Source organism: Ylistrum balloti, unplaced genomic scaffold (assembly GCF_031769215.1).
Source record: "Ylistrum balloti isolate Yb309-2 unplaced genomic scaffold, AGI_CSIRO_Ybal_v1 Utg373174, whole genome shotgun sequence".
Classification (NCBI taxonomy): Eukaryota; Metazoa; Mollusca; class Bivalvia; order Pectinida; family Pectinidae; genus Ylistrum; species Ylistrum balloti.
In genome coordinates, this window is record NW_026783211.1 from 41,757 (window position 1) to 69,611 (window position 27,855).

The 27,855-nt window shown below is 41.6% G+C and overlaps 13 protein-coding genes and 3 pseudogenes across 13 annotated transcripts; 10 read left to right on the top strand and 6 right to left on the bottom strand.

Annotated features, from left to right (window-relative positions):
- Positions 1-359: 359 nt before the first annotated feature.
- On the bottom strand, positions 360-1,361 carry LOC132564931 (histone H2B). Its single transcript, XM_060229541.1, has one exon. The coding sequence runs from the start codon at positions 1,358-1,360 to the stop codon at positions 986-988; it is 375 nt and encodes a 124-aa protein (XP_060085524.1). The 5' UTR covers position 1,361; the 3' UTR covers positions 360-985.
- Positions 1,306-3,447, top strand: LOC132564934 (histone H3). The gene is made up of 2 exons (XM_060229544.1): positions 1,306-1,334; positions 3,036-3,447. Exon 2 carries the CDS (start codon positions 3,037-3,039, stop codon positions 3,445-3,447), a length of 411 nt encoding a protein of 136 aa, XP_060085527.1. The 5' UTR covers positions 1,306-1,334; position 3,036.
- On the top strand, positions 1,359-1,998 carry LOC132564899 (histone H2A-like). The gene is made up of 2 exons (XM_060229513.1): positions 1,359-1,438; positions 1,602-1,998. Exons 1-2 carry the CDS (start codon positions 1,359-1,361, stop codon positions 1,996-1,998), a joined length of 477 nt encoding a protein of 158 aa, XP_060085496.1.
- A 1,138-nt stretch (positions 3,448-4,585) lies between the features above and the next one.
- On the top strand, positions 4,586-9,833 carry LOC132564930 (uncharacterized; annotated as a pseudogene).
- LOC132564932 (histone H2B) lies at positions 5,281-6,282 on the bottom strand. Its single transcript, XM_060229542.1, has one exon. It carries the CDS (start codon positions 6,279-6,281, stop codon positions 5,907-5,909), a length of 375 nt encoding a protein of 124 aa, XP_060085525.1. The 5' UTR covers position 6,282; the 3' UTR covers positions 5,281-5,906.
- A 385-nt stretch (positions 9,834-10,218) lies between the features above and the next one.
- LOC132564910 (histone H2B) lies at positions 10,219-11,220 on the bottom strand. The gene has a single exon (XM_060229523.1). The coding sequence runs from the start codon at positions 11,217-11,219 to the stop codon at positions 10,845-10,847; it is 375 nt and encodes a 124-aa protein (XP_060085506.1). The 5' UTR covers position 11,220; the 3' UTR covers positions 10,219-10,844.
- On the top strand, positions 11,165-13,303 carry LOC132564912 (histone H3). Its single transcript, XM_060229525.1, has 2 exons — positions 11,165-11,193; positions 12,892-13,303. Exon 2 carries the CDS (start codon positions 12,893-12,895, stop codon positions 13,301-13,303), a length of 411 nt encoding a protein of 136 aa, XP_060085508.1. The 5' UTR covers positions 11,165-11,193; position 12,892.
- Positions 11,469-11,852, top strand: LOC132564906 (histone H2A). Its single transcript, XM_060229518.1, has one exon. It carries the CDS (start codon positions 11,475-11,477, stop codon positions 11,850-11,852), a length of 378 nt encoding a protein of 125 aa, XP_060085501.1. The 5' UTR covers positions 11,469-11,474.
- A 1,137-nt stretch (positions 13,304-14,440) lies between the features above and the next one.
- On the top strand, positions 14,441-19,695 carry LOC132564908 (uncharacterized). The gene is made up of 4 exons (XM_060229521.1): positions 14,441-14,733; positions 16,619-16,637; positions 17,803-18,153; positions 19,372-19,695. Exons 1-4 carry the CDS (start codon positions 14,441-14,443, stop codon positions 19,693-19,695), a joined length of 987 nt encoding a protein of 328 aa, XP_060085504.1.
- LOC132564909 (histone H2B) lies at positions 15,138-16,139 on the bottom strand. Its single transcript, XM_060229522.1, has one exon. It carries the CDS (start codon positions 16,136-16,138, stop codon positions 15,764-15,766), a length of 375 nt encoding a protein of 124 aa, XP_060085505.1. The 5' UTR covers position 16,139; the 3' UTR covers positions 15,138-15,763.
- An 808-nt stretch (positions 19,696-20,503) lies between the features above and the next one.
- LOC132564911 (histone H2B) lies at positions 20,504-21,083 on the bottom strand. Its single transcript, XM_060229524.1, has one exon. It carries the CDS (start codon positions 21,080-21,082, stop codon positions 20,708-20,710), a length of 375 nt encoding a protein of 124 aa, XP_060085507.1. The 5' UTR covers position 21,083; the 3' UTR covers positions 20,504-20,707.
- A 261-nt stretch (positions 21,084-21,344) lies between these two features.
- On the top strand, positions 21,345-21,721 carry LOC132564905 (histone H2A-like; annotated as a pseudogene).
- Positions 21,722-22,739: 1,018 nt separating this feature from the next.
- Positions 22,740-27,753, top strand: LOC132564900 (uncharacterized). The gene is made up of 5 exons (XM_060229514.1): positions 22,740-23,142; positions 24,350-24,629; positions 25,465-25,636; positions 25,894-26,253; positions 27,334-27,753. Exons 1-5 carry the CDS (start codon positions 22,740-22,742, stop codon positions 27,751-27,753), a joined length of 1,635 nt encoding a protein of 544 aa, XP_060085497.1.
- On the top strand, positions 24,331-24,648 carry LOC132564917 (histone H4). Its single transcript, XM_060229528.1, has one exon. It carries the CDS (start codon positions 24,337-24,339, stop codon positions 24,646-24,648), a length of 312 nt encoding a protein of 103 aa, XP_060085511.1. The 5' UTR covers positions 24,331-24,336.
- LOC132564914 (histone H2B-like) lies at positions 25,259-25,633 on the bottom strand. The gene has a single exon (XM_060229526.1). It carries the CDS (start codon positions 25,631-25,633, stop codon positions 25,259-25,261), a length of 375 nt encoding a protein of 124 aa, XP_060085509.1.
- LOC132564913 (histone H2A-beta, sperm-like) lies at positions 25,915-26,374 on the top strand (annotated as a pseudogene).
- Positions 27,754-27,855: the final 102 nt, after the last annotated feature.

Here is a 27,855-nt window from a genome sequence, read left to right on the forward strand (position 1 = left end):
AACTCAAACGGCCCTTTTTAGGGCCACCAAAATACCCAAAAAGTATTTGTATAACGCCTCGAATACATACGCCACTCATTTCTATTTACAGAACAAGTAAGACTTACCTAGGTTTCATTTGCATGCAAACCCGCTGATTCCTGTTGTTCATTATCATTCATAAAGGAACAATAGTATACTGAGAAACGTTCAACGAAACAGAATGTCAATAATACAATACCTAACGTACTTTCCTTCTCTTCACTGTAGTACGTTTGCATTGTTATGAAATGACACTTACAACGGTCCCCCATAAGCAAATAAATACAACAGAAAACAAATACTTACCAAACTATCAATTTCATTTTATTTTCTTTCCTTTCCATTCCATAATCATATCTATTCAGATTCAATTCGATTCAGTTGATATGTACATATTTTGGCTGTGTTTTATCATTGAAATAAAACACGGCCTAATTCTTATAAACTTATGCACACTTCTCCATAAATACACAGAACATGGGTTGATCTTACATCGTTGCAATTAATACATGAAAACAAAGATAATCAATCCATACACTATTCCGTTATTGAGCTATAGTACATGCATTGGTAGGTTTGAAATAAGGTTATACCAAAGTATTATGATATCAAACACACATGCACATGGAACCATGTTACAAGGTGGTATTATTTCGTCTTTACTTTAATCTAAATGTAAATCAATCAACACTAACTTACCAACAACTCCACATGATATTTGGACGGATATGTTTTCATATATTTCATTGCTACATGATGATTATATTTCTCATTCGTTTCCTTACTATAGCAGTTCTCTTTTACATATTACAAACAAATCACACGACGACACACACTGAAGCAAGTCAAGTCTTACGCAGACAAAGCGTATAATTTTCGAGAGATCACAGGGCTTTTTGAGGAATGTGGGTGGCCCTGAAAAGGGCCGTTTGGTTGGTTTGTTGTAGTAAACTTTGCTACAAGTTTACTTGGAACTGGTGTACTTGGTGACAGCCTTGGTGCCTTCGCTGACGGCGTGCTTAGCCAATTCACCGGGGAGAAGGAGACGGACAGCAGTCTGGATTTCCCGACTAGTGATGGTGGACCTCTTGTTGTAGTGGGCCAGACGGGAAGCCTCAGCGGCGATTCTCTCGAAGATGTCGTTGACAAAGCTGTTCATGATGGACATGGCTTTGCTGGACACTCCGGTGTCGGGGTGCACCTGTTTCAACACCTTGTAGATGTAGATGCTGTAGGATTCCCTCCTCTTCCTCCTCCTTTTCTTGTCAGTTCCACGACTGGCCTTTGCCTTAGTGGCGGCCTTCTTTGCTCCTTTCGAACCTACTTGTTTAGGGCCCATGTTGCTAGTACGACGAGTGCCGATACGAATAACACACAGCCCGCCACAAACCCCTCTTATATACCATCGCCCTCTCAGGTAGGATCGAGTCTTGTAATGCCCAAATCACTCGAACCTTACACGCTCACTGAAAACACCCCCTACTTTACGCTCGTTGCAATTTCGATCCTACCTTGGGGTATATAACGCTTCATGATGTGGCCGACCTCTCATTCTGCTTAACACTGTTGACAGTAACTAGCCGATCGTATCAAGATGTCTGGACGTGGAAAGGGAAGGGAGGAAAAGTAAAGGGAAAGGCAAAGAGCCGATCATCCCGTGCAGGGCTTCAGTTCCCTGTCGGACGTATCCACCGTCTGCTCCGTAAAGGAAACTATGCCGAGAGAGTTGGTGCCGGTGCCCCAGTCTACCTGGCCGCTGTCCTCGAATACTTGGCAGCTGAGGTGTTGGAATTGGCAGGAAACGCTGCCAGAGACAACAAGAAGACCAGGATCATCCCACGTCATCTTCAGTTGGCCATCAGAAACGACGAGGAGTTGAACAAACTTCTGTCTGGTGTTACCATTGCACAGGGAGGTGTCCTCCCCAACATCCAGGCCGTCCTTCTCCCCAAGAAGACCCAGAAGCCAGCCAAGTAAACGGCCTTTCTGGAGCTTCACACCAAAAACAAACGGCCCTTTTCAGGGCCACCCACTTTTCTCGAGAAGTGCCTGTTTGATAGCACTCGAAAACTTACGCATGCTTTATAATCTAATCACATATCAAATCAAATCAAAAAAAAGAAATCAGACACGCCTTACACTTCGAGGTGCACTATAACACTGTTGATAACAAAAAATTAATAATTGTACATGTCTAAATCATTCCACACTGCACCGTATGAAATATACACTGTCCTAATCACAGCTTTGTTGTTGTTAATATTATTATTAATAATATTATAATTATCACCATCATCATAAGTGCTAGTAGTTGTTGTTGTAGTAGTAGCAGAAGTACACTTATTGTTATTAGTATTATTATTGTTATTATTTTTACCACACATATATAGATGTATACACAGTGGGTTGGAAGAATGAGAGATAACAAACACAGCGGAGAGGTCACTTATCGTGTTTATGTAAGACGTTACACAAAAAACAAGTAAACAAAAGAAACAAAGCACAGTAATTGGAAGTATTTCAGATTTTGAGCCATGTCAATGCAATGTGGAGAGAGAGTACATATGTAAATAACCGTTGCACACGTTTAACTTCATATCTTGTTGTACACGTGTGTTTACCGTTATATTTGTTGTGTTTGTTTGCTGAAATGAAATGTCGAACTGTAATGTTAATTACGACACTAAATGCGTAATTATGTACAGACTGTCACCCTATGCATTTTATAGATATTGTCAATGATGAGTTGTAATCAAGTTCTTTACAATTGATCGAGGAAATGACATGTTTTCTTGACACGGTTTCAAGACAACCTAGGTAGGATTGAAACTTGGCGGAATGTACATGCCTGACGGCCAGTCGACGACCGTCTGAACGAACCAATCAAAATTGACTTGACACATTACACTACCCAATCGCGACCATCGTCTGTAGCGTAGCGGGGAGGACAAAAATAGGTGACTGGAGATTTCTCTCATTCTATCGTTGAACTCCGACAGGAACACAACAACCGAAATGGCTCGTACAAAGCAGACCGCTCGTAAATCCACCGGAGGAAAGGCTCCACGAAAACAGCTGGCCACAAAGGCTGCACGTAAGAGTGCACCAGCCACCGGAGGAGTGAAGAAACCTCACAGGTACAGGCCTGGAACAGTCGCTCTCCGAGAAATCCGTAGGTACCAGAAGAGCACCGAGCTCCTCATCAGGAAACTGCCATTCCAGCGTCTTGTCCGTGAAATCGCCCAAGATTTCAAGACCGACTTGAGGTTCCAGAGCTCTGCTGTTATGGCTCTGCAGGAAGCCAGCGAAGCTTACTTGGTTGGACTTTTCGAGGACACCAACTTGTGCGCCATCCACGCCAAACGTGTCACCATTATGCCCAAGGATATCCAGCTTGCCCGCCGTATCCGAGGAGAACGTGCTTAAGCTGTACACTTTGTAGCCCACATACCAAAACGGCCCTTTTCAGGGCCACCACATCTCACAAAAAGTGCCATTAATTGCTCGATAATACGCAATTTGAATTGTTAATAGACATGATTATGAAATGATTATTACGGTGGTGTTTTTAGCAAGCATGAAATAAATGCTTGAATAGATAGGATTGTGGTAATAAAATGAGATGATTATTTGAAATGGTAGGGTATGTTTTTCAAGGTTTGGCTATTGAGTGTTAATTTGGTGTTGTTTGTTGGTTTTTGTAATTGGTGTTGCTTGTTTTAGAATGTATTTAATGTTTGTAATTGTGTGTTTTGTTGTTTTTGTTTGTTTTGGTTATTTTGAGTTTTTTGTTTTGTTTTTTTTTGTGGTTGTGTTTAATGTTTAAAAAAAAAAGGGTTAGGTTAAAAAAAAAAAAAAAAAAAAACCCAAAAAAAAGTAATAAAAAAAAAAAGGGGGTGGGTAGGTGTTGTGGTTTTGGTTTGTTTTGTTGTTGTTTTGATTTGATTTGCATATCCCGCCGAGCGGAGCGAGGCGAAAATTTTTTGGGGGTGATTTTTTTTTTCTCGGAGTGTTATTTTTTTGGGGATGTGTATATATAATATATATTAAATTGGGTGGGTCGCGTGCTTTGGGTACTGGAGATCGTAATGAATTTTGGATGTATTCATGTTATGCATGATATTATACACAATTATTTACTTGGCTAATTCAATATAATAATGATAACAACAATAACAATAATAATAAGAAGAATAAGAATAAGAAACATAACAAAAACAATAGGTCTTTTCACCATGTGGTGAAAAGACCTAATAATATACACTATGATGCTTTATTTGTTGACGGTAAGTATCGGTTTACAGCGTTAAATTCATCCTCATTTGATTATTGATTAACAATGTTTTGGGACATGATATATGTATGCACTTTATTCACAAATACTGTTAAGTACACACTGCTTTATCCCGTACAACACGGCTAAGGAGAGTGTAGTTATTTTCGACCAATGAAAACCGCGCTTATAAAAGCGGAGAGGTCTTCTCACACGGCCTCCAGATTTGTATATAGCATGGGTGATCTGCGCTACCGGTTCATTTTCAGTCACTGCTAGCAGTCTGTAAACATGTCTGGAAGAGGTAAAGGAGGAAAGGGACTCGGAAAGGGAGGTGCAGAGGCACAGGAAGGTGTTGCGTGATAACATCCAGGGTATCACCAAGCCTGCAATCCGTCGTCTGGCTCGCCGAGGTGGTGTCAAACGTATCTCTGGTCTGATCTACGAAGAGACACGTGGTGTCCTCAAAGTTTTCCTTGAGAATGTTATCAGGGATGCCGTCACATACACCGAGCATGCCAAGAGGAAGACTGTCACAGCCATGGATGTCGTCTACGCTCTCAAGAGACAAGGACGTACCCTGTACGGATTCGGCGGTTAAACACTGACTACCTAGAACAGCCAACCAACTCAAACGGCCCTTTTTAGGGCCACCAAAATACCCAAAAAGTATTTGTATAACGCCTCGAATACATACGCCACTCATTTCTATTTACAGAACAAGTAAGACTTACCTAGGTTTCATTTGCATGCAAACCCGCTGATTCCTGTTGTTCATTATCATTCATAAAGGAACAATAGTATACTGAGAAACGTTCAACGAAACAGAATGTCAATAATACAATACCTAACGTACTTTCCTTCTCTTCACTGTAGTACGTTTGCATTGTTATGAAATGACACTTACAACGGTCCCCCATAAGCAAATAAATACAACAGAAAACAAATACTTACCAAACTATCAATTTCATTTTATTTTCTTTCCTTTCCATTCCATAATCATATCTATTCAGATTCAATTCGATTCAGTTGATATGTACATATTTTGGCTGTGTTTTATCATTGAAATAAAACACGGCCTAATTCTTATAAACTTATGCACACTTCTCCATAAATACACAGAACATGGGTTGATCTTACATCGTTGCAATTAATACATGAAAACAAAGATAATCAATCCATACACTATTCCGTTATTGAGCTATAGTACATGCATTGGTAGGTTTGAAATAAGGTTATACCAAAGTATTATGATATCAAACACACATGCACATGGAACCATGTTACAAGGTGGTATTATTTCGTCTTTACTTTAATCTAAATGTAAATCAATCAACACTAACTTACCAACAACTCCACATGATATTTGGACGGATATGTTTTCATATATTTCATTGCTACATGATGATTATATTTCTCATTCGTTTCCTTACTATAGCAGTTCTCTTTTACATATTACAAACAAATCACACGACGACACACACTGAAGCAAGTCAAGTCTTACGCAGACAAAGCGTATAATTTTCGAGAGATCACAGGGCTTTTTGAGGAATGTGGGTGGCCCTGAAAAGGGCCGTTTGGTTGGTTTGTTGTAGTAAACTTTGCTACAAGTTTACTTGGAACTGGTGTACTTGGTGACAGCCTTGGTGCCTTCGCTGACGGCGTGCTTAGCCAATTCACCGGGGAGAAGGAGACGGACAGCAGTCTGGATTTCCCGACTAGTGATGGTGGACCTCTTGTTGTAGTGGGCCAGACGGGAAGCCTCAGCGGCGATTCTCTCGAAGATGTCGTTGACAAAGCTGTTCATGATGGACATGGCTTTGCTGGACACTCCGGTGTCGGGGTGCACCTGTTTCAACACCTTGTAGATGTAGATGCTGTAGGATTCCCTCCTCTTCCTCCTCCTTTTCTTGTCAGTTCCACGACTGGCCTTTGCCTTAGTGGCGGCCTTCTTTGCTCCTTTCGAACCTACTTGTTTAGGGCCCATGTTGCTAGTACGACGAGTGCCGATACGAATAACACACAGCCCGCCACAAACCCCTCTTATATACCATCGCCCTCTCAGGTAGGATCGAGTCTTGTAATGCCCAAATCACTCGAACCTTACACGCTCACTGAAAACACCCCCTACTTTACGCTCGTTGCAATTTCGATCCTACCTTGGGGTATATAACGCTTCATGATGTGGCCGACCTCTCATTCTGCTTAACACTGTTGACAGTAACTAGCCGATCGTATCAAGATGTCTGGACGTGGAAAGGGAGGAAAAGTAAAGGGAAAGGCAAAGAGCCGATCATCCCGTGCAGGGCTTCAGTTCCCTGTCGGACGTATCCATCGTCTGCTCCGTAAAGGAAACTATGCCGAGAGAGTTGGTGCCGGTGCCCCAGTCTACCTGGCCGCTGTCCTCGAATACTTGGCAGCTGAGGTGTTGGAATTGGCAGGAAACGCTGCCAGAGACAACAAGAAGACCAGGATCATCCCACGTCATCTTCAGTTGGCCATCAGAAACGACGAGGAGTTGAACAAACTTCTGTCTGGTGTTACCATTGCACAGGGAGGTGTCCTCCCCAACATCCAGGCCGTCCTTCTCCCCAAGAAGACCCAGAAGCCAGCCAAGTAAACGGCCTTTCTGGAGCTTCACACCAAAAACAAACGGCCCTTTTCAGGGCCACCCACTTTTCTCGAGAAGTGCCTGTTTGATAGCACTCGAAAACTTACGCATGCTTTATAATCTAATCACATATCAAATCAAATCAAAAAAAAGAAATCAGACACGCCTTACACTTCGAGGTGCACTATAACACTGTTGATAACAAAAAATTAATAATTGTACATGTCTAAATCATTCCACACTGCACCGTATGAAATATACACTGTCCTAATCACAGCTTTGTTGTTGTTAATATTATTATTAATAATATTATAATTATCACCATCATCATAAGTGCTAGTAGTTGTTGTTGTAGTAGTAGCAGAAGTACACTTATTGTTATTAGTATTATTATTGTTATTATTTTTACCACACATATATAGATGTATACACAGTGGGTTGGAAGAATGAGAGATAACAAACACAGCGGAGAGGTCACTTATCGTGTTTATGTAAGACGTTACACAAAAAACAAGTAAACAAAAGAAACAAAGCACAGTAATTGGAAGTATTTCAGATTTTGAGCCATGTCAATGCAATGTGGAGAGAGAGTACATATGTAAATAACCGTTGCACACGTTTAACTTCATATCTTGTTGTACACGTGTGTGTTTACCGTTATATTTGTTGTGTTTGTTTGCTGAAATGAAATGTCGAACTGTAATGTTAATTACGACACTAATGCGTAATTATGTACAGACTGTCACCCTATGCATTTTATAGATATTGTCAATGATGAGTTGTAATCAAGTTCTTTACAATTGATCGAGGAAATGACATGTTTTCTTGACACGGTTTCAAGACAACCTAGGTAGGATTGAAACTTGGCGGAATGTACATGCCTGACGGCCAGTCGACGACCGTCTGAACGAACCAATCAAAATTGACTTGACACATTACACTACCCAATCGCGACCATCGTCTGTAGCGTAGCGGGGAGGACAAAAATAGGTGACTGGAGATTTCTCTCATTCTATCGTTGAACTCCGACAGGAACACAACAACCGAAATGGCTCGTACAAAGCAGACCGCTCGTAAATCCACCGGAGGAAAGGCTCCACGAAAACAGCTGGCCACAAAGGCTGCACGTAAGAGTGCACCAGCCACCGGAGGAGTGAAGAAACCTCACAGGTACAGGCCTGGAACAGTCGCTCTCCGAGAAATCCGTAGGTACCAGAAGACCACCGAGCTCCTCATCAGGAAACTGCCATTCCAGCGTCTTGTCCGTGAAATCGCCCAAGATTTCAAGACCGACTTGAGGTTCCAGAGCTCTGCTGTTATGGCTCTGCAGGAAGCCAGCGAAGCTTACTTGGTTGGACTTTTCGAGGACACCAACTTGTGCGCCATCCACGCCAAACGTGTCACCATTATGCCCAAGGATATCCAGCTTGCCCGCCGTATCCGAGGAGAACGTGCTTAAGCTGTACACTTTGTAGCCCACATACCAAAACGGCCCTTTTCAGGGCCACCACATCTCACAAAAAGTGCCATTAATTGCTCGATAATACGCAATTTGAATTGTTAATAGACATGATTATGAAATGATTATTACGGTGGTGTTTTTAGCAAGCATGAAATAAATGCTTGAATAGATAGGATTGTGGTAATAAAATGAGATGATTATTTGAAATGGTAGGGTATGTTTTTCAAGGTTTGGCTATTGAGTGTTATTTGGTGTTGTTTGTTGGTTTTTGTAATTGGTGTTGCTTGTTTTAGAATGTATTTAATGTTTGTAATTGTGTGTTTTGTTGTTTTTGTTTGTTTTGGTTATTTTGAGTTTTTTGTTTTGTTTTTTTTTTGTTTGTTTTTTTTTGTGGTTGTGTTTAATGTTTAAAAAAAAAAGGGTTAGGTTTAAAAAAAAAAAAAAAAAAAAAACAAAAAAAAAAAAAAAAGTAATAAAAAAAAAAGGGGGTGGGTAGGTGTTGTGGTTTTGGTTTGTTTTGTTGTTGTTTTGATTTGATTTGCATATCCCGCCGAGCGGAGCGAGGCGAAAATTTTTTGGGGGTGATTTTTTTTTTCTCGGAGTGTTATTTTTTTGGGGATGTGTATATATAATATATATTAAATTGGGTGGGTCGCGTGCTTTGGGTACTGGAGATCGTAATGAATTTTGGATGTATTCATGTTATGCATGATATTATACACAATTATTTACTTGGCTAATTCAATATAATAATGATAACAACAAACAATAATAATAAGAAGAATAAGAATAAGAAACATAACAAAAACAATAGGTCTTTTCACCATGTGGTGAAAAGACCTAATAATATACACTATGATGCTTTATTTGTTGACGGTAAGTATCGGTTTACAGCGTTAAATTCATCCTCATTTGATTATTGATTAACAATGTTTTGGGACATGATATATGTATGCACTTTATTCACAAATACTGTTAAGTACACACTGCTTTATCCCGTACAACACGGCTAAGGAGAGTGTAGTTATTTTCGACCAATGAAAACCGCGCTTATAAAAGCGGAGAGGTCTTCTCACACGGCCTCCAGATTTGTATATAGCATGGGTGATCTGCGCTACCGGTTCATTTTCAGTCACTGCTAGCAGTCTGTAAACATGTCTGGAAGAGGTAAAGGAGGAAAGGGACTCGGAAAGGGAGGTGCCAAGAGGCACAGGAAGGTGTTGCGTGATAACATCCAGGGTATCACCAAGCCTGCAATCCGTCGTCTGGCTCGCCGAGGTGGTGTCAAACGTATCTCTGGTCTGATCTACGAAGAGACACGTGGTGTCCTCAAAGTTTTCCTTGAGAATGTTATCAGGGATGCCGTCACATACACCGAGCATGCCAAGAGGAAGACTGTCACAGCCATGGATGTCGTCTACGCTCTCAAGAGACAAGGACGTACCCTGTACGGATTCGGCGGTTAAACACTGACTACCTAGAACAGCCAACCAACTCAAACGGCCCTTTTTAGGGCCACCAAAATACCCAAAAAGTATTTGTATAACGCCTCGAATACATACGCCACTCATTTCTATTTACAGAACAAGTAAGACTTACCTAGGTTTCATTTGCATGCAAACCCGCTGATTCCTGTTGTTCATTATCATTCATAAAGGAACAATAGTATACTGAGAAACGTTCAACGAAACAGAATGTCAATAATACAATACCTAACGTACTTTCCTTCTCTTCACTGTAGTACGTTTGCATTGTTATGAAATGACACTTACAACGGTCCCCCATAAGCAAATAAATACAACAGAAAACAAATACTTACCAAACTATCAATTTCATTTTATTTTCTTTCCTTTCCATTCCATAATCATATCTATTCAGATTCAATTCGATTCAGTTGATATGTACATATTTTGGCTGTGTTTTATCATTGAAATAAAACACGGCCTAATTCTTATAAACTTATGCACACTTCTCCATAAATACACAGAACATGGGTTGATCTTACATCGTTGCAATTAATACATGAAAACAAAGATAATCAATCCATACACTATTCCGTTATTGAGCTATAGTACATGCATTGGTAGGTTTGAAATAAGGTTATACCAAAGTATTATGATATCAAACACACATGCACATGGAACCATGTTACAAGGTGGTATTATTTCGTCTTTACTTTAATCTAAATGTAAATCAATCAACACTAACTTACCAACAACTCCACATGATATTTGGACGGATATGTTTTCATATATTTCATTGCTACATGATGATTATATTTCTCATTCGTTTCCTTACTATAGCAGTTCTCTTTTACATATTACAAACAAATCACACGACGACACACACTGAAGCAAGTCAAGTCTTACGCAGACAAAGCGTATAATTTTCGAGAGATCACAGGGCTTTTTGAGGAATGTGGGTGGCCCTGAAAAGGGCCGTTTGGTTGGTTTGTTGTAGTAAACTTTGCTACAAGTTTACTTGGAACTGGTGTACTTGGTGACAGCCTTGGTGCCTTCGCTGACGGCGTGCTTAGCCAATTCACCGGGGAGAAGGAGACGGACAGCAGTCTGGATTTCCCGACTAGTGATGGTGGACCTCTTGTTGTAGTGGGCCAGACGGGAAGCCTCAGCGGCGATTCTCTCGAAGATGTCGTTGACAAAGCTGTTCATGATGGACATGGCTTTGCTGGACACTCCGGTGTCGGGGTGCACCTGTTTCAACACCTTGTAGATGTAGATGCTGTAGGATTCCCTCCTCTTCCTCCTCCTTTTCTTGTCAGTTCCACGACTGGCCTTTGCCTTAGTGGCGGCCTTCTTTGCTCCTTTCGAACCTACTTGTTTAGGGCCCATGTTGCTAGTACGACGAGTGCCGATACGAATAACACACAGCCCGCCACAAACCCCTCTTATATACCATCGCCCTCTCAGGTAGGATCGAGTCTTGTAATGCCCAAATCACTCGAACCTTACACGCTCACTGAAAACACCCCCTACTTTACGCTCGTTGCAATTTCGATCCTACCTTGGGGTATATAACGCTTCATGATGTGGCCGACCTCTCATTCTGCTTAACACTGTTGACAGTAACTAGCCGATCGTATCAAGATGTCTGGACGTGGAAAGGGAGGAAAAGTAAAGGGAAAGGCAAAGAGCCGATCATCCCGTGCAGGGCTTCAGTTCCCTGTCGGACGTATCCACCGTCTGCTCCGTAAAGGAAACTATGCCGAGAGAGTTGGTGCCGGTGCCCCAGTCTACCTGGCCGCTGTCCTCGAATACTTGGCAGCTGAGGTGTTGGAATTGGCAGGAAACGCTGCCAGAGACAACAAGAAGACCAGGATCATCCCACGTCATCTTCAGTTGGCCATCAGAAACGACGAGGAGTTGAACAAACTTCTGTCTGGTGTTACCATTGCACAGGGAGGTGTCCTCCCCAACATCCAGGCCGTCCTTCTCCCCAAGAAGACCCAGAAGCCAGCCAAGTAAACGGCCTTTCTGGAGCTTCACACCAAAAACAAACGGCCCTTTTCAGGGCCACCCACTTTTCTCGAGAAGTGCCTGTTTGATAGCACTCGAAAACTTACGCATGCTTTATAATCTAATCACATATCAAATCAAATCAAAAAAAAGAAATCAGACACGCCTTACACTTCGAGGTGCACTATAACACTGTTGATAACAAAAAATTAATAATTGTACATGTCTAAATCATTCCACACTGCACCGTATGAAATATACACTGTCCTAATCACAGCTTTGTTGTTGTTAATATTATTATTAATAATATTATAATTATCACCATCATCATAAGTGCTAGTAGTTGTTGTTGTAGTAGTAGCAGAAGTACACTTATTGTTATTAGTATTATTATTGTTATTATTTTTACCACACATATATAGATGTATACACAGTGGGTTGGAAGAATGAGAGATAACAAACACAGCGGAGAGGTCACTTATCGTGTTTATGTAAGACGTTACACAAAAAACAAGTAAACAAAAGAAACAAAGCACAGTAATTGGAAGTATTTCAGATTTTGAGCCATGTCAATGCAATGTGGAGAGAGAGTACATATGTAAATAACCGTTGCACACGTTTAACTTCATATCTTGTTGTACACGTGTGTGTTTACCGTTATATTTGTTGTGTTTGTTTGCTGAAATGAAATGTCGAACTGTAATGTTAATTACGACACTAAATGCGTAATTATGTACAGACTGTCACCCTATGCATTTTATAGATATTGTCAATGATGAGTTGTAATCAAGTTCTTTACAATTGATCGAGGAAATGACATGTTTTCTTGACACGGTTTCAAGACAACCTAGGTAGGATTGAAACTTGGCGGAATGTACATGCCTGACGGCCAGTCGACGACCGTCTGAACGAACCAATCAAAATTGACTTGACACATTACACTACCCAATCGCGACCATCGTCTGTAGCGTAGCGGGGAGGACAAAAATAGGTGACTGGAGATTTCTCTCATTCTATCGTTGAACTCCGACAGGAACACAACAACCGAAATGGCTCGTACAAAGCAGACCGCTCGTAAATCCACCGGAGGAAAGGCTCCACGAAAACAGCTGGCCACAAAGGCTGCACGTAAGAGTGCACCAGCCACCGGAGGAGTGAAGAAACCTCACAGGTACAGGCCTGGAACAGTCGCTCTCCGAGAAATCCGTAGGTACCAGAAGAGCACCGAGCTCCTCATCAGGAAACTGCCATTCCAGCGTCTTGTCCGTGAAATCGCCCAAGATTTCAAGACCGACTTGAGGTTCCAGAGCTCTGCTGTTATGGCTCTGCAGGAAGCCAGCGAAGCTTACTTGGTTGGACTTTTCGAGGACACCAACTTGTGCGCCATCCACGCCAAACGTGTCACCATTATGCCCAAGGATATCCAGCTTGCCCGCCGTATCCGAGGAGAACGTGCTTAAGCTGTACACTTTGTAGCCCACATACCAAAACGGCCCTTTTCAGGGCCACCACATCTCACAAAAAGTGCCATTAATTGCTCGATAATACGCAATTTGAATTGTTAATAGACATGATTATGAAATGATTATTACGGTGGTGTTTTTAGCAAGCATGAAATAAATGCTTGAATAGATAGGATTGTGGTAATAAAATGAGATGATTATTTGAAATGGTAGGGTATGTTTTTCAAGGTTTGGCTATTGAGTGTTAATTTGGTGTTGTTTGTTGGTTTTTGTAATTGGTGTTGCTTGTTTTAGAATGTATTTAATGTTTGTAATTGTGTGTTTTGTTGTGTTTTTGTTTGTTTTGGTTATTTTGAGTTTTTTGTTTTGTTTTTTTTTGTGGTTGTGTTTAATGTTTAAAAAAAAAAGGGTTAGGTTTAAAAAAAAAAAAAAAAACCCAAAAAAAATTAATAAAAAAAAAAAGGGGGTGGGTAGGTGTTGTGGTTTTGGTTTGTTTTGTTGTTGTTTTGATTTGATTTGCATATCCCGCCGAGCGGAGCGAGGCGAAAATTTTTTGGGGGTGATTTTTTTTTTCTCGGAGTGTTATTTTTTTGGGGATGTGTATATATAATATATATTAAATTGGGTGGGTCGCGTGCTTTGGGTACTGGAGATCGTAATGAATTTTGGATGTATTCATGTTATGCATGATATTATACACAATTATTTACTTGGCTAATTCAATATAATAATGATAACAACAATAACAATAATAATAAGAAGAATAAGAATAAGAAACATAACAAAAACAATAGGTCTTTTCACCATGTGGTGAAAAGACCTAATAATATACACTATGATGCTTTATTTGTTGACGGTAAGTATCGGTTTACAGCGTTAAATTCATCCTCATTTGATTATTGATTAACAATGTTTTGGGACATGATATATGTATGCACTTTATTCACAAATACTGTTAAGTACACACTGCTTTATCCCGTACAACACGGCTAAGGAGAGTGTAGTTATTTTCGACCAATGAAAACCGCGCTTATAAAAGCGGAGAGGTCTTCTCACACGGCCTCCAGATTTGTATATAGCATGGGTGATCTGCGCTACCGGTTCATTTTCAGTCACTGCTAGCAGTCTGTAAACATGTCTGGAAGAGGTAAAGGAGGAAAGGGACTCGGAAAGGGAGGTGCCAAGAGGCACAGGAAGGTGTTGCGTGATAACATCCAGGGTATCACCAAGCCTGCAATCCGTCGTCTGGCTCGCCGAGGTGGTGTCAAACGTATCTCTGGTCTGATCTACGAAGAGACACGTGGTGTCCTCAAAGTTTTCCTTGAGAATGTTATCAGGGATGCCGTCACATACACCGAGCATGCCAAGAGGAAGACTGTCACAGCCATGGATGTCGTCTACGCTCTCAAGAGACAAGGACGTACCCTGTACGGATTCGGCGGTTAAACACTGACTACCTAGAACAGCCAACCAACTCAAACGGCCCTTTTTAGGGCCACCAAAATACCCAAAAAGTATTTGTATAACGCCTCGAATACATACGCCACTCATTTCTATTTACAGAACAAGTAAGACTTACCTAGGTTTCATTTGCATGCAAACCCGCTGATTCCTGTTGTTCATTATCATTCATAAAGGAACAATAGTATACTGAGAAACGTTCAACGAAACAGAATGTCAATAATACAATACCTAACGTACTTTCCTTCTCTTCACTGTAGTACGTTTGCATTGTTATGAAATGACACTTACAACGGTCCCCCATAAGCAAATAAATACAACAGAAAACAAATACTTACCAAACTATCAATTTCATTTTATTTTCTTTCCTTTCCATTCCATAATCATATCTATTCAGATTCAATTCGATTCAGTTGATATGTACATATTTTGGCTGTGTTTTATCATTGAAATAAAACACGGCCTAATTCTTATAAACTTATGCACACTTCTCCATAAATACACAGAACATGGGTTGATCTTACATCGTTGCAATTAATACATGAAAACAAAGATAATCAATCCATACACTATTCCGTTATTGAGCTATAGTACATGCATTGGTAGGTTTGAAATAAGGTTATACCAAAGTATTATGATATCAAACACACATGCACATGGAACCATGTTACAAGGTGGTATTATTTCGTCTTTACTTTAATCTAAATGTAAATCAATCAACACTAACTTACCAACAACTCCACATGATATTTGGACGGATATGTTTTCATATATTTCATTGCTACATGATGATTATATTTCTCATTCGTTTCCTTACTATAGCAGTTCTCTTTTACATATTACAAACAAATCACACGACGACACACACTGAAGCAAGTCAAGTCTTACGCAGACAAAGCGTATAATTTTCGAGAGATCACAGGGCTTTTTGAGGAATGTGGGTGGCCCTGAAAAGGGCCGTTTGGTTGGTTTGTTGTAGTAAACTTTGCTACAAGTTTACTTGGAACTGGTGTACTTGGTGACAGCCTTGGTGCCTTCGCTGACGGCGTGCTTAGCCAATTCACCGGGGAGAAGGAGACGGACAGCAGTCTGGATTTCCCGACTAGTGATGGTGGACCTCTTGTTGTAGTGGGCCAGACGGGAAGCCTCAGCGGCGATTCTCTCGAAGATGTCGTTGACAAAGCTGTTCATGATGGACATGGCTTTGCTGGACACTCCGGTGTCGGGGTGCACCTGTTTCAACACCTTGTAGATGTAGATGCTGTAGGATTCCCTCCTCTTCCTCCTCCTTTTCTTGTCAGTTCCACGACTGGCCTTTGCCTTAGTGGCGGCCTTCTTTGCTCCTTTCGAACCTACTTGTTTAGGGCCCATGTTGCTAGTACGACGAGTGCCGATACGAATAACACACAGCCCGCCACAAACCCCTCTTATATACCATCGCCCTCTCAGGTAGGATCGAGTCTTGTAATGCCCAAATCACTCGAACCTTACACGCTCACTGAAAACACCCCCTACTTTACGCTCGTTGCAATTTCGATCCTACCTTGGGGTATATAACGCTTCATGATGTGGCCGACCTCTCATTCTGCTTAACACTGTTGACAGTAACTAGCCGATCGTATCAAGATGTCTGGACGTGGAAAGGGAGGAAAAGTAAAGGGAAAGGCAAAGAGCCGATCATCCCGTGCAGGGCTTCAGTTCCCTGTCGGACGTATCCACCGTCTGCTCCGTAAAGGAAACTATGCCGAGAGAGTTGGTGCCGGTGCCCCAGTCTACCTGGCCGCTGTCCTCGAATACTTGGCAGCTGAGGTGTTGGAATTGGCAGGAAACGCTGCCAGAGACAACAAGAAGACCAGGATCATCCCACGTCATCTTCAGTTGGCCATCAGAAACGACGAGGAGTTGAACAAACTTCTGTCTGGTGTTACCATTGCACAGGGAGGTGTCCTCCCCAACATCCAGGCCGTCCTTCTCCCCAAGAAGACCCAGAAGCCAGCCAAGTAAACGGCCTTTCTGGAGCTTCACACCAAAAACAAACGGCCCTTTTCAGGGCCACCCACTTTTCTCGAGAAGTGCCTGTTTGATAGCACTCGAAAACTTACGCATGCTTTATAATCTAATCACATATCAAATCAAATCAAAAAAAAGAAATCAGACACGCCTTACACTTCGAGGTGCACTATAACACTGTTGATAACAAAAAATTAATAATTGTACATGTCTAAATCATTCCACACTGCACCGTATGAAATATACACTGTCCTAATCACAGCTTTGTTGTTGTTAATATTATTATTAATAATATTATAATTATCACCATCATCATAAGTGCTAGTAGTTGTTGTTGTAGTAGTAGCAGAAGTACACTTATTGTTATTAGTATTATTATTGTTATTATTTTTACCACACATATATAGATGTATACACAGTGGGTTGGAAGAATGAGAGATAACAAACACAGCGGAGAGGTCACTTATCGTGTTTATGTAAGACGTTACACAAAAAGAACTAAACAAAAACAAAACAAAGCACAGTAATTGGAAGTATTTAAGATTTTGAGCCATGTCAATGCAATGTGGAGAGAGAGAGAGAGAGTACATATGTAAATAACCGTTGCACACGTTTAACTTCATATCTTGTTGTACACGTGTGTGTTTACCGTTATATTTGTTGTGTTTGTTTGCTGAAATGAAATGTCGAACTGTAATGTTAATTACGACACTAAATGCGTAATTATGTACAGACTGTCACCCTATGCATTTTATAGATATTGTCAATGATGAGTTGTAATCAAGTTCTTTACAATTGATCGAGGAAATGACATGTTTTCTTGACACGGTTTCAAGACAACCTAGGTAGGATTGAAACTTGGCGGAATGTACATGCCTGACGGCCAGTCGACGACCGTCTGAACGAACCAATCAAAATTGACTTGACACATTACACTACCCAATCGCGACCATCGTCTGTAGCGTAGCGGGGAGGACAAAAATAGGTGACTGGAGATTTCTCTCATTCTATCGTTGAACTCCGACAGGAACACAACAACCGAAATGGCTCGTACAAAGCAGACCGCTCGTAAATCCACCGGAGGAAAGGCTCCACGAAAACAGCTGGCCACAAAGGCTGCACGTAAGAGTGCACCAGCCACCGGAGGAGTGAAGAAACCTCACAGGTACAGGCCTGGAACAGTCGCTCTCCGAGAAATCCGTAGGTACCAGAAGAGCACCGAGCTCCTCATCAGGAAACTGCCATTCCAGCGTCTTGTCCGTGAAATCGCCCAAGATTTCAAGACCGACTTGAGGTTCCAGAGCTCTGCTGTTATGGCTCTGCAGGAAGCCAGCGAAGCTTACTTGGTTGGACTTTTCGAGGACACCAACTTGTGCGCCATCCACGCCAAACGTGTCACCATTATGCCCAAGGATATCCAGCTTGCCCGCCGTATCCGAGGAGAACGTGCTTAAGCTGTACACTTTGTAGCCCACATACCAAAACGGCCCTTTTCAGGGCCACCACATCTCACAAAAAGTGCCATTAATTGCTCGATAATACGCAATTTGAATTGTTAATAGACATGATTATGAAATGATTATGAAATGATTATTACGGTGGTGTTTTTAGCAAGCATGAAATAAATGCTTGAATAGATAGGATTGTGGTAATAAAATGAGATGATTATTTGAAATGGTAGGGTATGTTTTTCAAGGTTTGGCTATTGAGTGTTAATTTGGTGTTGTTTGTTGGTTTTTGTAATTGGTGTTGTTTGTTTTAGAATGTATTTAATGTTTGTAATTGTGTGTTTTGTTGTTTTTGTTTGTTTTGGTTATTTTGAGTTTTTTGTTTTGTTTTTTTTGTGGTTGTGTTTAATGTTTAAAAAAAAAAGGGTTAGGTTTAAAAAAAAAAAAAAAAAAAAAAAAAAAAAAAAAAAAGTAATAAAAAAAAAAGGGGGTGGGTAGGTGTTGTGGTTTTGGTTTGTTTTGTTGTTGTTTTGATTTGATTTGCATATCCCGCCGAGCGGAGCGAGGCGAAAATTTTTTGGGGGTGATTTTTTTTTTCTCGGAGTGTTATTTTTTTGGGGATGTGTATATATAATATATATTAAATTGGGTGGGTCGCGTGCTTTGGGTACTGGAGATCGTAATGAATTTTGGATGTATTCATGTTATGCATGATATTATACACAATTATTTACTTGGCTAATTCAATATAATAATGATAACAACAATAACAATAATAATAAGAAGAATAAGAATAAGAAACATAACAAAATAAATAGGTCTTTTCACCATGTGGTGAAAAGACCTAATAATATACACTATGATGCTTTATTTGTTGACGGTAAGTATCGGTTTACAGCGTTAAATTCATCCTCATTTGATTATTGATTAACAATGTTTTGGGACATGATATATGTATGCACTTTATTCACAAATACTGTTAAGTACACACTGCTTTATCCCGTACAACACGGCTAAGGAGAGTGTAGTTATTTTCGACCAATGAAAACCGCGCTTATAAAAGCGGAGAGGTCTTCTCACACGGCCTCCAGATTTGTATATAGCATGGGTGATCTGCGCTACCGGTTCATTTTCAGTCACTGCTAGCAGTCTGTAAACATGTCTGGAAGAGGTAAAGGAGGAAAGGGACTCGGAAAGGGAGGTGCCAAGAGGCACAGGAAGGTGTTGCGTGATAACATCCAGGGTATCACCAAGCCTGCAATCCGTCGTCTGGCTCGCCGAGGTGGTGTCAAACGTATCTCTGGTCTGATCTACGAAGAGACACGTGGTGTCCTCAAAGTTTTCCTTGAGAATGTTATCAGGGATGCCGTCACATACACCGAGCATGCCAAGAGGAAGACTGTCACAGCCATGGATGTCGTCTACGCTCTCAAGAGACAAGGACGTACCCTGTACGGATTCGGCGGTTAAACACTGACTACCTAGAACAGCCAACCAACTCAAACGGCCCTTTTTAGGGCCACCAAAATACCCAAAAAGTATTTGTATAACGCCTCGAATACATACGCCACTCATTTCTATTTGCAGAACAAGTAAGACTTACCTAGGTTTCATTTGCATGCAAACCCGCTGATTCCTGTTGTTCATTATCATTCATAAAGGAACAATAGTATACTGAGAAACGTTCAACGAAACAGAATGTCAATAATACAATACCTAACGTACTTTCCTTCTCTTCACTGTAGTACGTTTGCATTGTTATGAAATGACACTTACAAGCAAATAAATACAACAGAAAACAAATACTTACCAAACTATCAATTTCATTTTATTTTCTCTCCTTTCCATTCCATTCCATTCCATTCCATAATCATATCTATTCAGATTCAATTCGATTCAGTTGATATGTAAATATTTTGGCTGTGTTTTATCATTGAAATAAAACACGGCCTAATTCTTATAAACTTATGCACACTTCTCCATAAATACACAGAACATGGGTTGATCTTACATCGTTGCAATTAATACATGAAAATAAAGATAATCAATCCATACACTATTTCGTTATTGAGCTATAGTACATGCATTCGTAGTTTTGAAATAAGGTTTTACCAAATTATATCATATCAAACACACATGCACATGGAACCATGTTACAAGGTGGTATTATTTCGTCTTTACTTTAATCTAAATGTAAATCAATCAACACTAACTTACCAACAACTCCACATGATATTTGGACGGATATGTTTTCATATATTTCATTGCTATATGATGATTATATTTCTCATTCGTTTCCTTACTATAGCAGTTCTCTTTTACATATTACAAACAAATCACACGACGACACACACTGAAGCAAGTCAAGTCTTACGCAGACAAAGCGTATAATTTTCGAGAGATCACAGGGCTTTTTGAGGAATGTGGGTGGCCCTGAAAAGGGCCGTTTGGTTGGTTTGTTGTAGTAAACTTTGCTACAAGTTTACTTGGAACTGGTGTACTTGGTGACAGCCTTGGTGCCTTCGCTGACGGCGTGCTTAGCCAATTCACCGGGGAGAAGGAGACGGACAGCAGTCTGGATTTCCCGACTAGTGATGGTGGACCTCTTGTTGTAGTGGGCCAGACGGGAAGCCTCAGCGGCGATTCTCTCGAAGATGTCGTTGACAAAGCTGTTCATGATGGACATGGCTTTGCTGGACACTCCGGTGTCGGGGTGCACCTGTTTCAACACCTTGTAGATGTAGATGCTGTAGGATTCCCTCCTCTTCCTCCTCCTTTTCTTGTCAGTTCCACGACTGGCCTTTGCCTTAGTGGCGGCCTTCTTTGCTCCTTTCGAACCTACTTGTTTAGGGCCCATGTTGCTAGTACGACGAGTGCCGATACGAATAACACACAGCCCGCCACAAACCCCTCTTATATACCATCGCCCTCTCAGGTAGGATCGAGTCTTGTAATGCCCAAATCACTCGAACCTTACACGCTCACTGAAAACACCCCCTACTTTACGCTCGTTGCAATTTCGATCCTACCTTGGGGTATATAACGCTTCATGATGTGGCCGACCTCTCATTCTGCTTAACACTGTTGACAGTAACTAGCCGATCGTATCACGCATCAAGATGTCTGGACGTGGAAAGGGAGGAAAAGTAAAGGGAAAGGCAAAGAGCCGATCATCCCGTGCAGGGCTTCAGTTCCCTGTCGGACGTATCCACCGTCTGCTCCGTAAAGGAAACTATGCCGAGAGAGTTGGTGCCGGTGCCCCAGTCTACCTGGCCGCTGTCCTCGAATACTTGGCAGCTGAGGTGTTGGAATTGGCAGGAAACGCTGCCAGAGATAACAAGAAGACCAGGATCATCCCACGTCATCTTCAGTTGGCCATCAGAAACGACGAGGAGTTGAACAAACTTTGTCTGGTGTTACCATTGCACTGGGTGGTGTCCTCCCCAACATCCTGGCCGTCCTTCTCCCCAAGAAGACCCAGAAGCCAGCCACTTAAACGGCCTTTCTGGAGCTTCACACAAAAAACAAACGGCCCTTTTCAGGGCCACCCACTTTTCTCGAGAAGTGTCTCTGTTTGATAGCACACGAAAATTCCTCATTTGGTGAGTTATTGCTTCATTCATTTCTTAACACTGTCAAGAACGTTGTATGATACACACAAAAAAAAAAAAAACCCAAAACAAATCACCGCATAGGATGACATGTAAAAAAGACATATAACGAAAAAGTTTATAATAGGGTAGGTGAGCTGTAGCGAATCACAATAGTAAATGAATAAACTGTCGAGTGATCATGTTAGTGAGAGACAACACACACACACACATATATATATGTACATTAAAATATTATACGGACGTGGTATTTATTTACTTACGTATACGTCTCTCTCTCTCTCTCTCTCTCTCTCTCTCTCTCTCTCTCTCTCTCTCTCTCTCCGTGTTTCTTTTTGGTCTTGTACAAAGTTAGCTAAGTTTTATATAACATCTGAATATCTTTTATGTGTTATAATAGTGTTATATTGTGTACATTGTATTCTTATGCATTTAACTAACAGGCTGCAAGTCTTAAAATGAATAAACAATACAACACAATACAATACAACAGTGAAAACTAGCACGTAGAAATCATATAATTTCTGCCTGTTACATGGTCAAGTCACTTTTTATTTTTGTGCTTTCTTTGTTTTCTGTCATTATTACCGTGAATATTTGTCATTACTTGCAATGTGTGATATAGAAATGTCCTGGGGGTAATTGAATTCCAACTCATAATTAAATGTTGACATGATAATTGGATAATTGAACACCAAGACAAGTCAGGTAGGATTGAAAGTTGGCGGAGTGAAATTGCCTGAGGGCCAATGAAGGTCTGTATATATCAGCCAATCAGACACGTTTTAACAAATCCAGTGTCCAATCTTATCCTTGTTCTGTGGCGGCGCGGGGAGCACAAAAATAGCTGTCTGACGTCGGCCGGCATTCTACCGTTGAACTTCAACCGTTAAGCATCACGAAATGGCTCGTACCAAGCAGACCGCTCGTAAATCTACTGGAGGCAAGGCCCCACGCAAGCAGTTGGCTACCAAGGCCGCCCGTAAGAGTGCCCCAGCCACCGGAGGAGTAAAGAAACCTCACAGATACAGGCCCGGAACAGTAGCTCTCCGTGAAATCCGTAGGTACCAGAAGAGCACCGAGCTCCTCATCAGGAAACTGCCATTCCAGCGTCTCGTCCGTGAAATCGCCCAGGATTTCAAGACTGACCTGAGGTTCCAGAGCTCTGCTGTTATGGCTCTGCAGGAGGCCAGCGAAGCCTACTTGGTAGGACTCTTCGAGGACACCAACCTGTGCGCCATCCATGCCAAGCGTGTCACTATCATGCCGAAGGATATCCAGCTTGCCCGCCGTATCCGAGGAGAACGTGCTTAAGCAGTACATTGTGTGTACCCTTCTTGCCCAAAACGGCCCTTTTAAGGGCCACCACATCTCACGAAAAGCCCCAAATGAGCTCTTAAAAATACGCAATGTGGTCACTGATATGCATGATTATCTTCTCCAAGTTGAAAACGGTAATGAAACATGAATATTTATCTTCAATTACGCAATTTTACTGACCCATAAGTCGATAAAAAGGAATCGATGAGATCAATCAATCAATCAATCTAGAAATATGTGGGTTTCCAGTGTGGCGATTGGAAGTATTAAACATGCAGATGAAAAGGGTTTGGGGCAGCAGTTGTTAGACGTTGGTATTGTGTGGGCGAATATTTGGCGAGATATCTGATTTGATTTGATTTTGTAAGATGTGATATTGGAATAAATGTGTGTGTGTGTGTATATTGGTGGTTGTTTGTTTTGTTTTGTTTTGTTTGTATGTGTTTGTTGTTTGATTGTTGTAAAAAAAAAAAAAAAAAAGGAGGAGGAGGATCGTTGTTGTTGTTGTTGTTGTTGTTGTTGTTGTTGTTGTTGTTGTTGTTGTTGTTGTTGTTGTTGTTGTTGTTGTTGGAAAGAGATTTCGCCGAGCGGAGCGAGGCGAAAAATTTTGGGGGGGGGGGGGGGTGGTATACTTTTTTTCCGAGGATGCATAAATTTTCGTCGATGTAATAAATTCTGTTGAAGTAGCAGTTCAGTTCAGAGCCGAATGTTTAGTAATTGTATTGATATCTATGCCTTACATGCAATACCGTATATCTATATATTAAGCCATTGAAATGATATAGCAGGTATTCTTATTAATACGACGATATGGGTGCTGCCACTTCTCTGGATGTTCAATAAACTTGTGTTCAGTCCATTTGTTTCAAGAAAATGTGTTTCAATTTACTAACGGAGTAAAGTTTGATAAATCAATTCAACATAGCTGTGAGTGATTTCTGGTGTTTGTTATTTTGTGAGAAAATGCACGTTTGTTGCTGTCTAATTCTATCACCGGAGAACTCTCGTCACCGGAGTCGTTATGTACACACGTGTGTGCAACAGGCCAACGCAAATTGTGACCAATGAAAAACGCGCTTACAAAACCGCATAGGTCTTCTCACACGGCCTTCTGGTTTGTATATAACAGGGTGATCTCGGTGCAAAGCTCATTCTCGGTTACTGCTAACTGTGAGTAAACATGTCTGGAAGAGGTAAAGGAGGTAAGGGACTCGGAAAGGGAGGCGCCAAAAGACACAGGAAGGTGTTGCGTGATAACATCCAGGGTATTACCAAGCCCGCAATCCGTCGTCTGGCTCGCCGAGGTGGTGTCAAGCGTATTTCTGGATTAATCTACGAAGAGACCCGTGGTGTCCTTAAGGTATTCCTGGAGAATGTCATCCGAGATGCCGTCACATACACCGAGCATGCCAAGAGGAAAACGGTCACAGCCATGGATGTCGTCTACGCTCTGAAGAGACAAGGACGTACCCTGTACGGATTTGGCGGTTAAAAATCTTATTTCCTGCAGACTAACACACAAACGGCCCTTTTCAGGGCCACCAAACTTCCCAAAGAGCTTCAATGAGCCCTCGAAAATACGCAGTATTAGTTATCACATTCATATAACATTATGCTGTAAAAGAGTGTAGGCTCATGCTAATTAGTAATGAAATGTATACAATTCAACATGAAGAAAAAAAAAAAAAAATTCTCACGCGTCTGAAAAAAAAGCAAGACGCGTTCGATTCCAACAATAGCCTATATCATTGCTGTTGTTCGTCATGATTTCATACTGAATCATTATTAGCCTTTACAAACAAAAATATACCTATGTTCTATTCGTGTATGAAAAAAACAGAAAGCACACATAAACACGCGCGCGCGAATATCATTTCCAGCACCCATACGTACTGTCCTACTTCACCAAATCTGTCAGTCAATCAATCAACATTTATTACATACACTACACTACACATAACGAATTAGCATGTTGTTGACTAGCACTACGACTGTATATAAAATGCGTATTTTTTCCTCGAGTGTTACTTAAGGTCTTTTTGAGAAATATGGGTGGCCCTGAAAAGGGCCGTTTTTGTTATAGTAAACTTTCTTTCAGCAGTTTACTTGGAGCTGGTGTACTTGGTGACAGCCTTGGTACCCTCACTGACGGCGTGCTTGGCCAATTCACCAGGCAGTAGGAGACGGACAGCGGTCTGGATCTCCCGACTAGTGATGGTGGACCTCTTGTTGTAGTGAGCGAGACGGGAAGCCTCAGCGGCGATTCTCTCAAAGATGTCGTTGACAAAGCTGTTCATGATTGACATAGCCTTGCTGGAAACACCAGTGTCGGGGTGCACCTGTTTCAGCACCTTGTAGATGTAGATGCTGTAGGATTCCCTCCTCTTCCTCCTCCTTTTCTTGTCGGTGCCACGGTTGGCCTTTGCCTTGGTGGCTGCCTTCTTGGCGCCTTTAGTTCCGGTAATCTTGGGTCCCATGTTGTAACTACTTGTATTACGACGAGTGTCGATACCAGTAATGATACGCACTCGGCCGAGTTTTTCACTTTTATACCATAGCCGTCCCAGGTAGGATCAAAAATTCTTACATACATGCGCGCTATACAAAACCACTCGAACCTCCAAGTTGTCTCAGAAAACACCCCCTATTTTTCTCGCGCGCTACAATTTCGATCCGTAGTATAAAACGCTACACGGTGACGACTTGTTTTTCATTCTGTTGTAGCTCCGCGTAACAGTCACAAGCCGAACGCATCAACATGTCTGGACGAGGTAAGGGAGGAAAAGTTAAGGGAAAGGCAAAGAGCCGATCATCCCGTGCTGGACTTCAGTTCCCAGTCGGTCGTATCCACCGTCTGCTCCGCAAGGGAAACTATGCCGAGAGAGTTGGAGCCGGTGCCCCAGTTTACTTGGCTGCCGTCCTCGAGTACTTGGCTGCTGAAGTTTTAGAATTGGCAGGAAACGCTGCCAGAGATAACAAGAAGACCAGGATCATCCCCCGTCATCTCCAGCTGGCCATCAGGAACGACGAGGAGTTGAACAAACTGTTGTCCGGTGTCACCATCGCCCAAGGTGGTGTACTGCCCAACATCCAGGCTGTACTTCTGCCCAAGAAGACCCAGAAGCCCGCGAAGTAAACCGTTCCCGTGTACCTTGTACACCAACAGAAAAACGGCCCTTTTCAGGGCCACCCACTTTTCTCAAAAAGCGTCTCTTTGAATTCACTCGAAAAAAAAAGACATCCACGCAAATTCCTCATTTGGTGAGTTATTGCTTCATTCATTTCTTAACACTGTCAAGAACGTTGTATGATACACACAAGGAAAAAAAAAAAACCCAAAACAAATCACCGCATAGGATGACATGTAAAAAAGACATAGAACGAAACAGTTTATAGATAGGGTAGGTGAGCTGTAGCGAATCACAATAGTAAATGAATAAACTGTCGAGTGATCATGTTAGTGAGAGACAACACACACACACACATATATATATGTACATTAAAATATTATACGGACGTGGTATTTATTTACTTACGTATACGTCTCTCTCTCTCTCTCTCTCTCTCTCTCTCTCTCTCTCTCTCTCTCTCTCTCTCTCTCTCTCTCCTTGTTTCTTTTTGGTCTTGTACAAAGTTAGCTAAGTTTTATATAACATCTGAATATCTTTTATGTGTTATAATAGTGTTATATTGTGTACATTGTATTCTTATGCATTTAACTAACAGGCTGCAAGTCTTAAAATGAATAAACAATACAACACAATACAATACAACAGTGAAAACTAGCACGTAGAAATCATATAATTTCTGCCTGTTACATGGTCAAGTCACTTTTTATTTTTGTGCTTTCTTTGTTTTCTGTCATTATTACCGTGAATATTTGTCATTACTTGCAATGTGTGATATAGAAATGTCCTGGGGGTAATTGAATTCCAACTCATAATTAAATGTTGACATGATAATTGGATAATTGAACACCAAGACAAGTCAGGTAGGATTGAAAGTTGGCGGAGTGAAATTGCCTGAGGGCCAATGAAGGTCTGTATATATCAGCCAATCAGACACGTTTTAACAAATCCAGTGTCCAATCTTATCCTTGTTCTGTGGCGGCGCGGGGAGCACAAAAATAGCTGTCTGACGTCGGCCGGCATTCTACCGTTGAACTTCAACCGTTAAGCATCACGAAATGGCTCGTACCAAGCAGACCGCTCGTAAATCTACTGGAGGCAAGGCCCCACGCAAGCAGTTGGCTACCAAGGCCGCCCGTAAGAGTGCCCCAGCCACCGGAGGAGTAAAGAAACCTCACAGATACAGGCCCGGAACAGTAGCTCTCCGTGAAATCCGTAGGTACCAGAAGAGCACCGAGCTCCTCATCAGGAAACTGCCATTCCAGCGTCTCGTCCGTGAAATCGCCCAGGATTTCAAGACTGACCTGAGGTTCCAGAGCTCTGCTGTTATGGCTCTGCAGGAGGCCAGCGAAGCCTACTTGGTAGGACTCTTCGAGGACACCAACCTGTGCGCCATCCATGCCAAGCGTGTCACTATCATGCCGAAGGATATCCAGCTTGCCCGCCGTATCCGAGGAGAACGTGCTTAAGCAGTACATTGTGTGTACCCTTCTTGCCCAAAACGGCCCTTTTAAGGGCCACCACATCTCACGAAAAGCCCCAAATGAGCTCTTAAAAATACGCAATGTGGT

Bases quoted from the DNA above. Each gene is read 5' to 3' on its own strand.
- LOC132564906 (XM_060229518.1), top strand. From the start codon at position 11,475: ATGTCTGGACGTGGAAAGGGAGGAAAAGTAAAGGGAAAGGCAAAGAGC.
- LOC132564917 (XM_060229528.1), top strand. From the start codon at position 24,337: ATGTCTGGAAGAGGTAAAGGAGGTAAGGGACTCGGAAAGGGAGGCGCC.
- LOC132564932 (XM_060229542.1), bottom strand. From the start codon at position 6,281: ATGGGCCCTAAACAAGTAGGTTCGAAAGGAGCAAAGAAGGCCGCCACT.
- LOC132564910 (XM_060229523.1), bottom strand. From the start codon at position 11,219: ATGGGCCCTAAACAAGTAGGTTCGAAAGGAGCAAAGAAGGCCGCCACT.
- LOC132564908 (XM_060229521.1), top strand. From the start codon at position 14,441: ATGTCTGGAAGAGGTAAAGGAGGAAAGGGACTCGGAAAGGGAGGTGCC. The intron at 18,154-19,371 runs GCCATCCACGCC...AGTCACTGCTAG, and splicing joins TCGAGGACACCAACTTGTGC to CAGTCTGTAAACATGTCTGG.
- LOC132564914 (XM_060229526.1), bottom strand. From the start codon at position 25,633: ATGGGACCCAAGATTACCGGAACTAAAGGCGCCAAGAAGGCAGCCACC.
- LOC132564900 (XM_060229514.1), top strand. From the start codon at position 22,740: ATGGCTCGTACCAAGCAGACCGCTCGTAAATCTACTGGAGGCAAGGCC. The intron at 23,143-24,349 runs GTGCTTAAGCAG...TGTCTGGAAGAG, and splicing joins CCGCCGTATCCGAGGAGAAC to GTAAAGGAGGTAAGGGACTC. The intron at 24,630-25,464 runs GTACGGATTTGG...TGATTGACATAG, and splicing joins AAGAGACAAGGACGTACCCT to CCTTGCTGGAAACACCAGTG.
- LOC132564899 (XM_060229513.1), top strand. From the start codon at position 1,359: ATGTTGCTAGTACGACGAGTGCCGATACGAATAACACACAGCCCGCCA. The intron at 1,439-1,601 runs GTAGGATCGAGT...GACAGTAACTAG, and splicing joins ATATACCATCGCCCTCTCAG to CCGATCGTATCAAGATGTCT.
- LOC132564909 (XM_060229522.1), bottom strand. From the start codon at position 16,138: ATGGGCCCTAAACAAGTAGGTTCGAAAGGAGCAAAGAAGGCCGCCACT.
- LOC132564911 (XM_060229524.1), bottom strand. From the start codon at position 21,082: ATGGGCCCTAAACAAGTAGGTTCGAAAGGAGCAAAGAAGGCCGCCACT.
- LOC132564912 (XM_060229525.1), top strand. From the start codon at position 12,893: ATGGCTCGTACAAAGCAGACCGCTCGTAAATCCACCGGAGGAAAGGCT.
- LOC132564934 (XM_060229544.1), top strand. From the start codon at position 3,037: ATGGCTCGTACAAAGCAGACCGCTCGTAAATCCACCGGAGGAAAGGCT.
- LOC132564931 (XM_060229541.1), bottom strand. From the start codon at position 1,360: ATGGGCCCTAAACAAGTAGGTTCGAAAGGAGCAAAGAAGGCCGCCACT.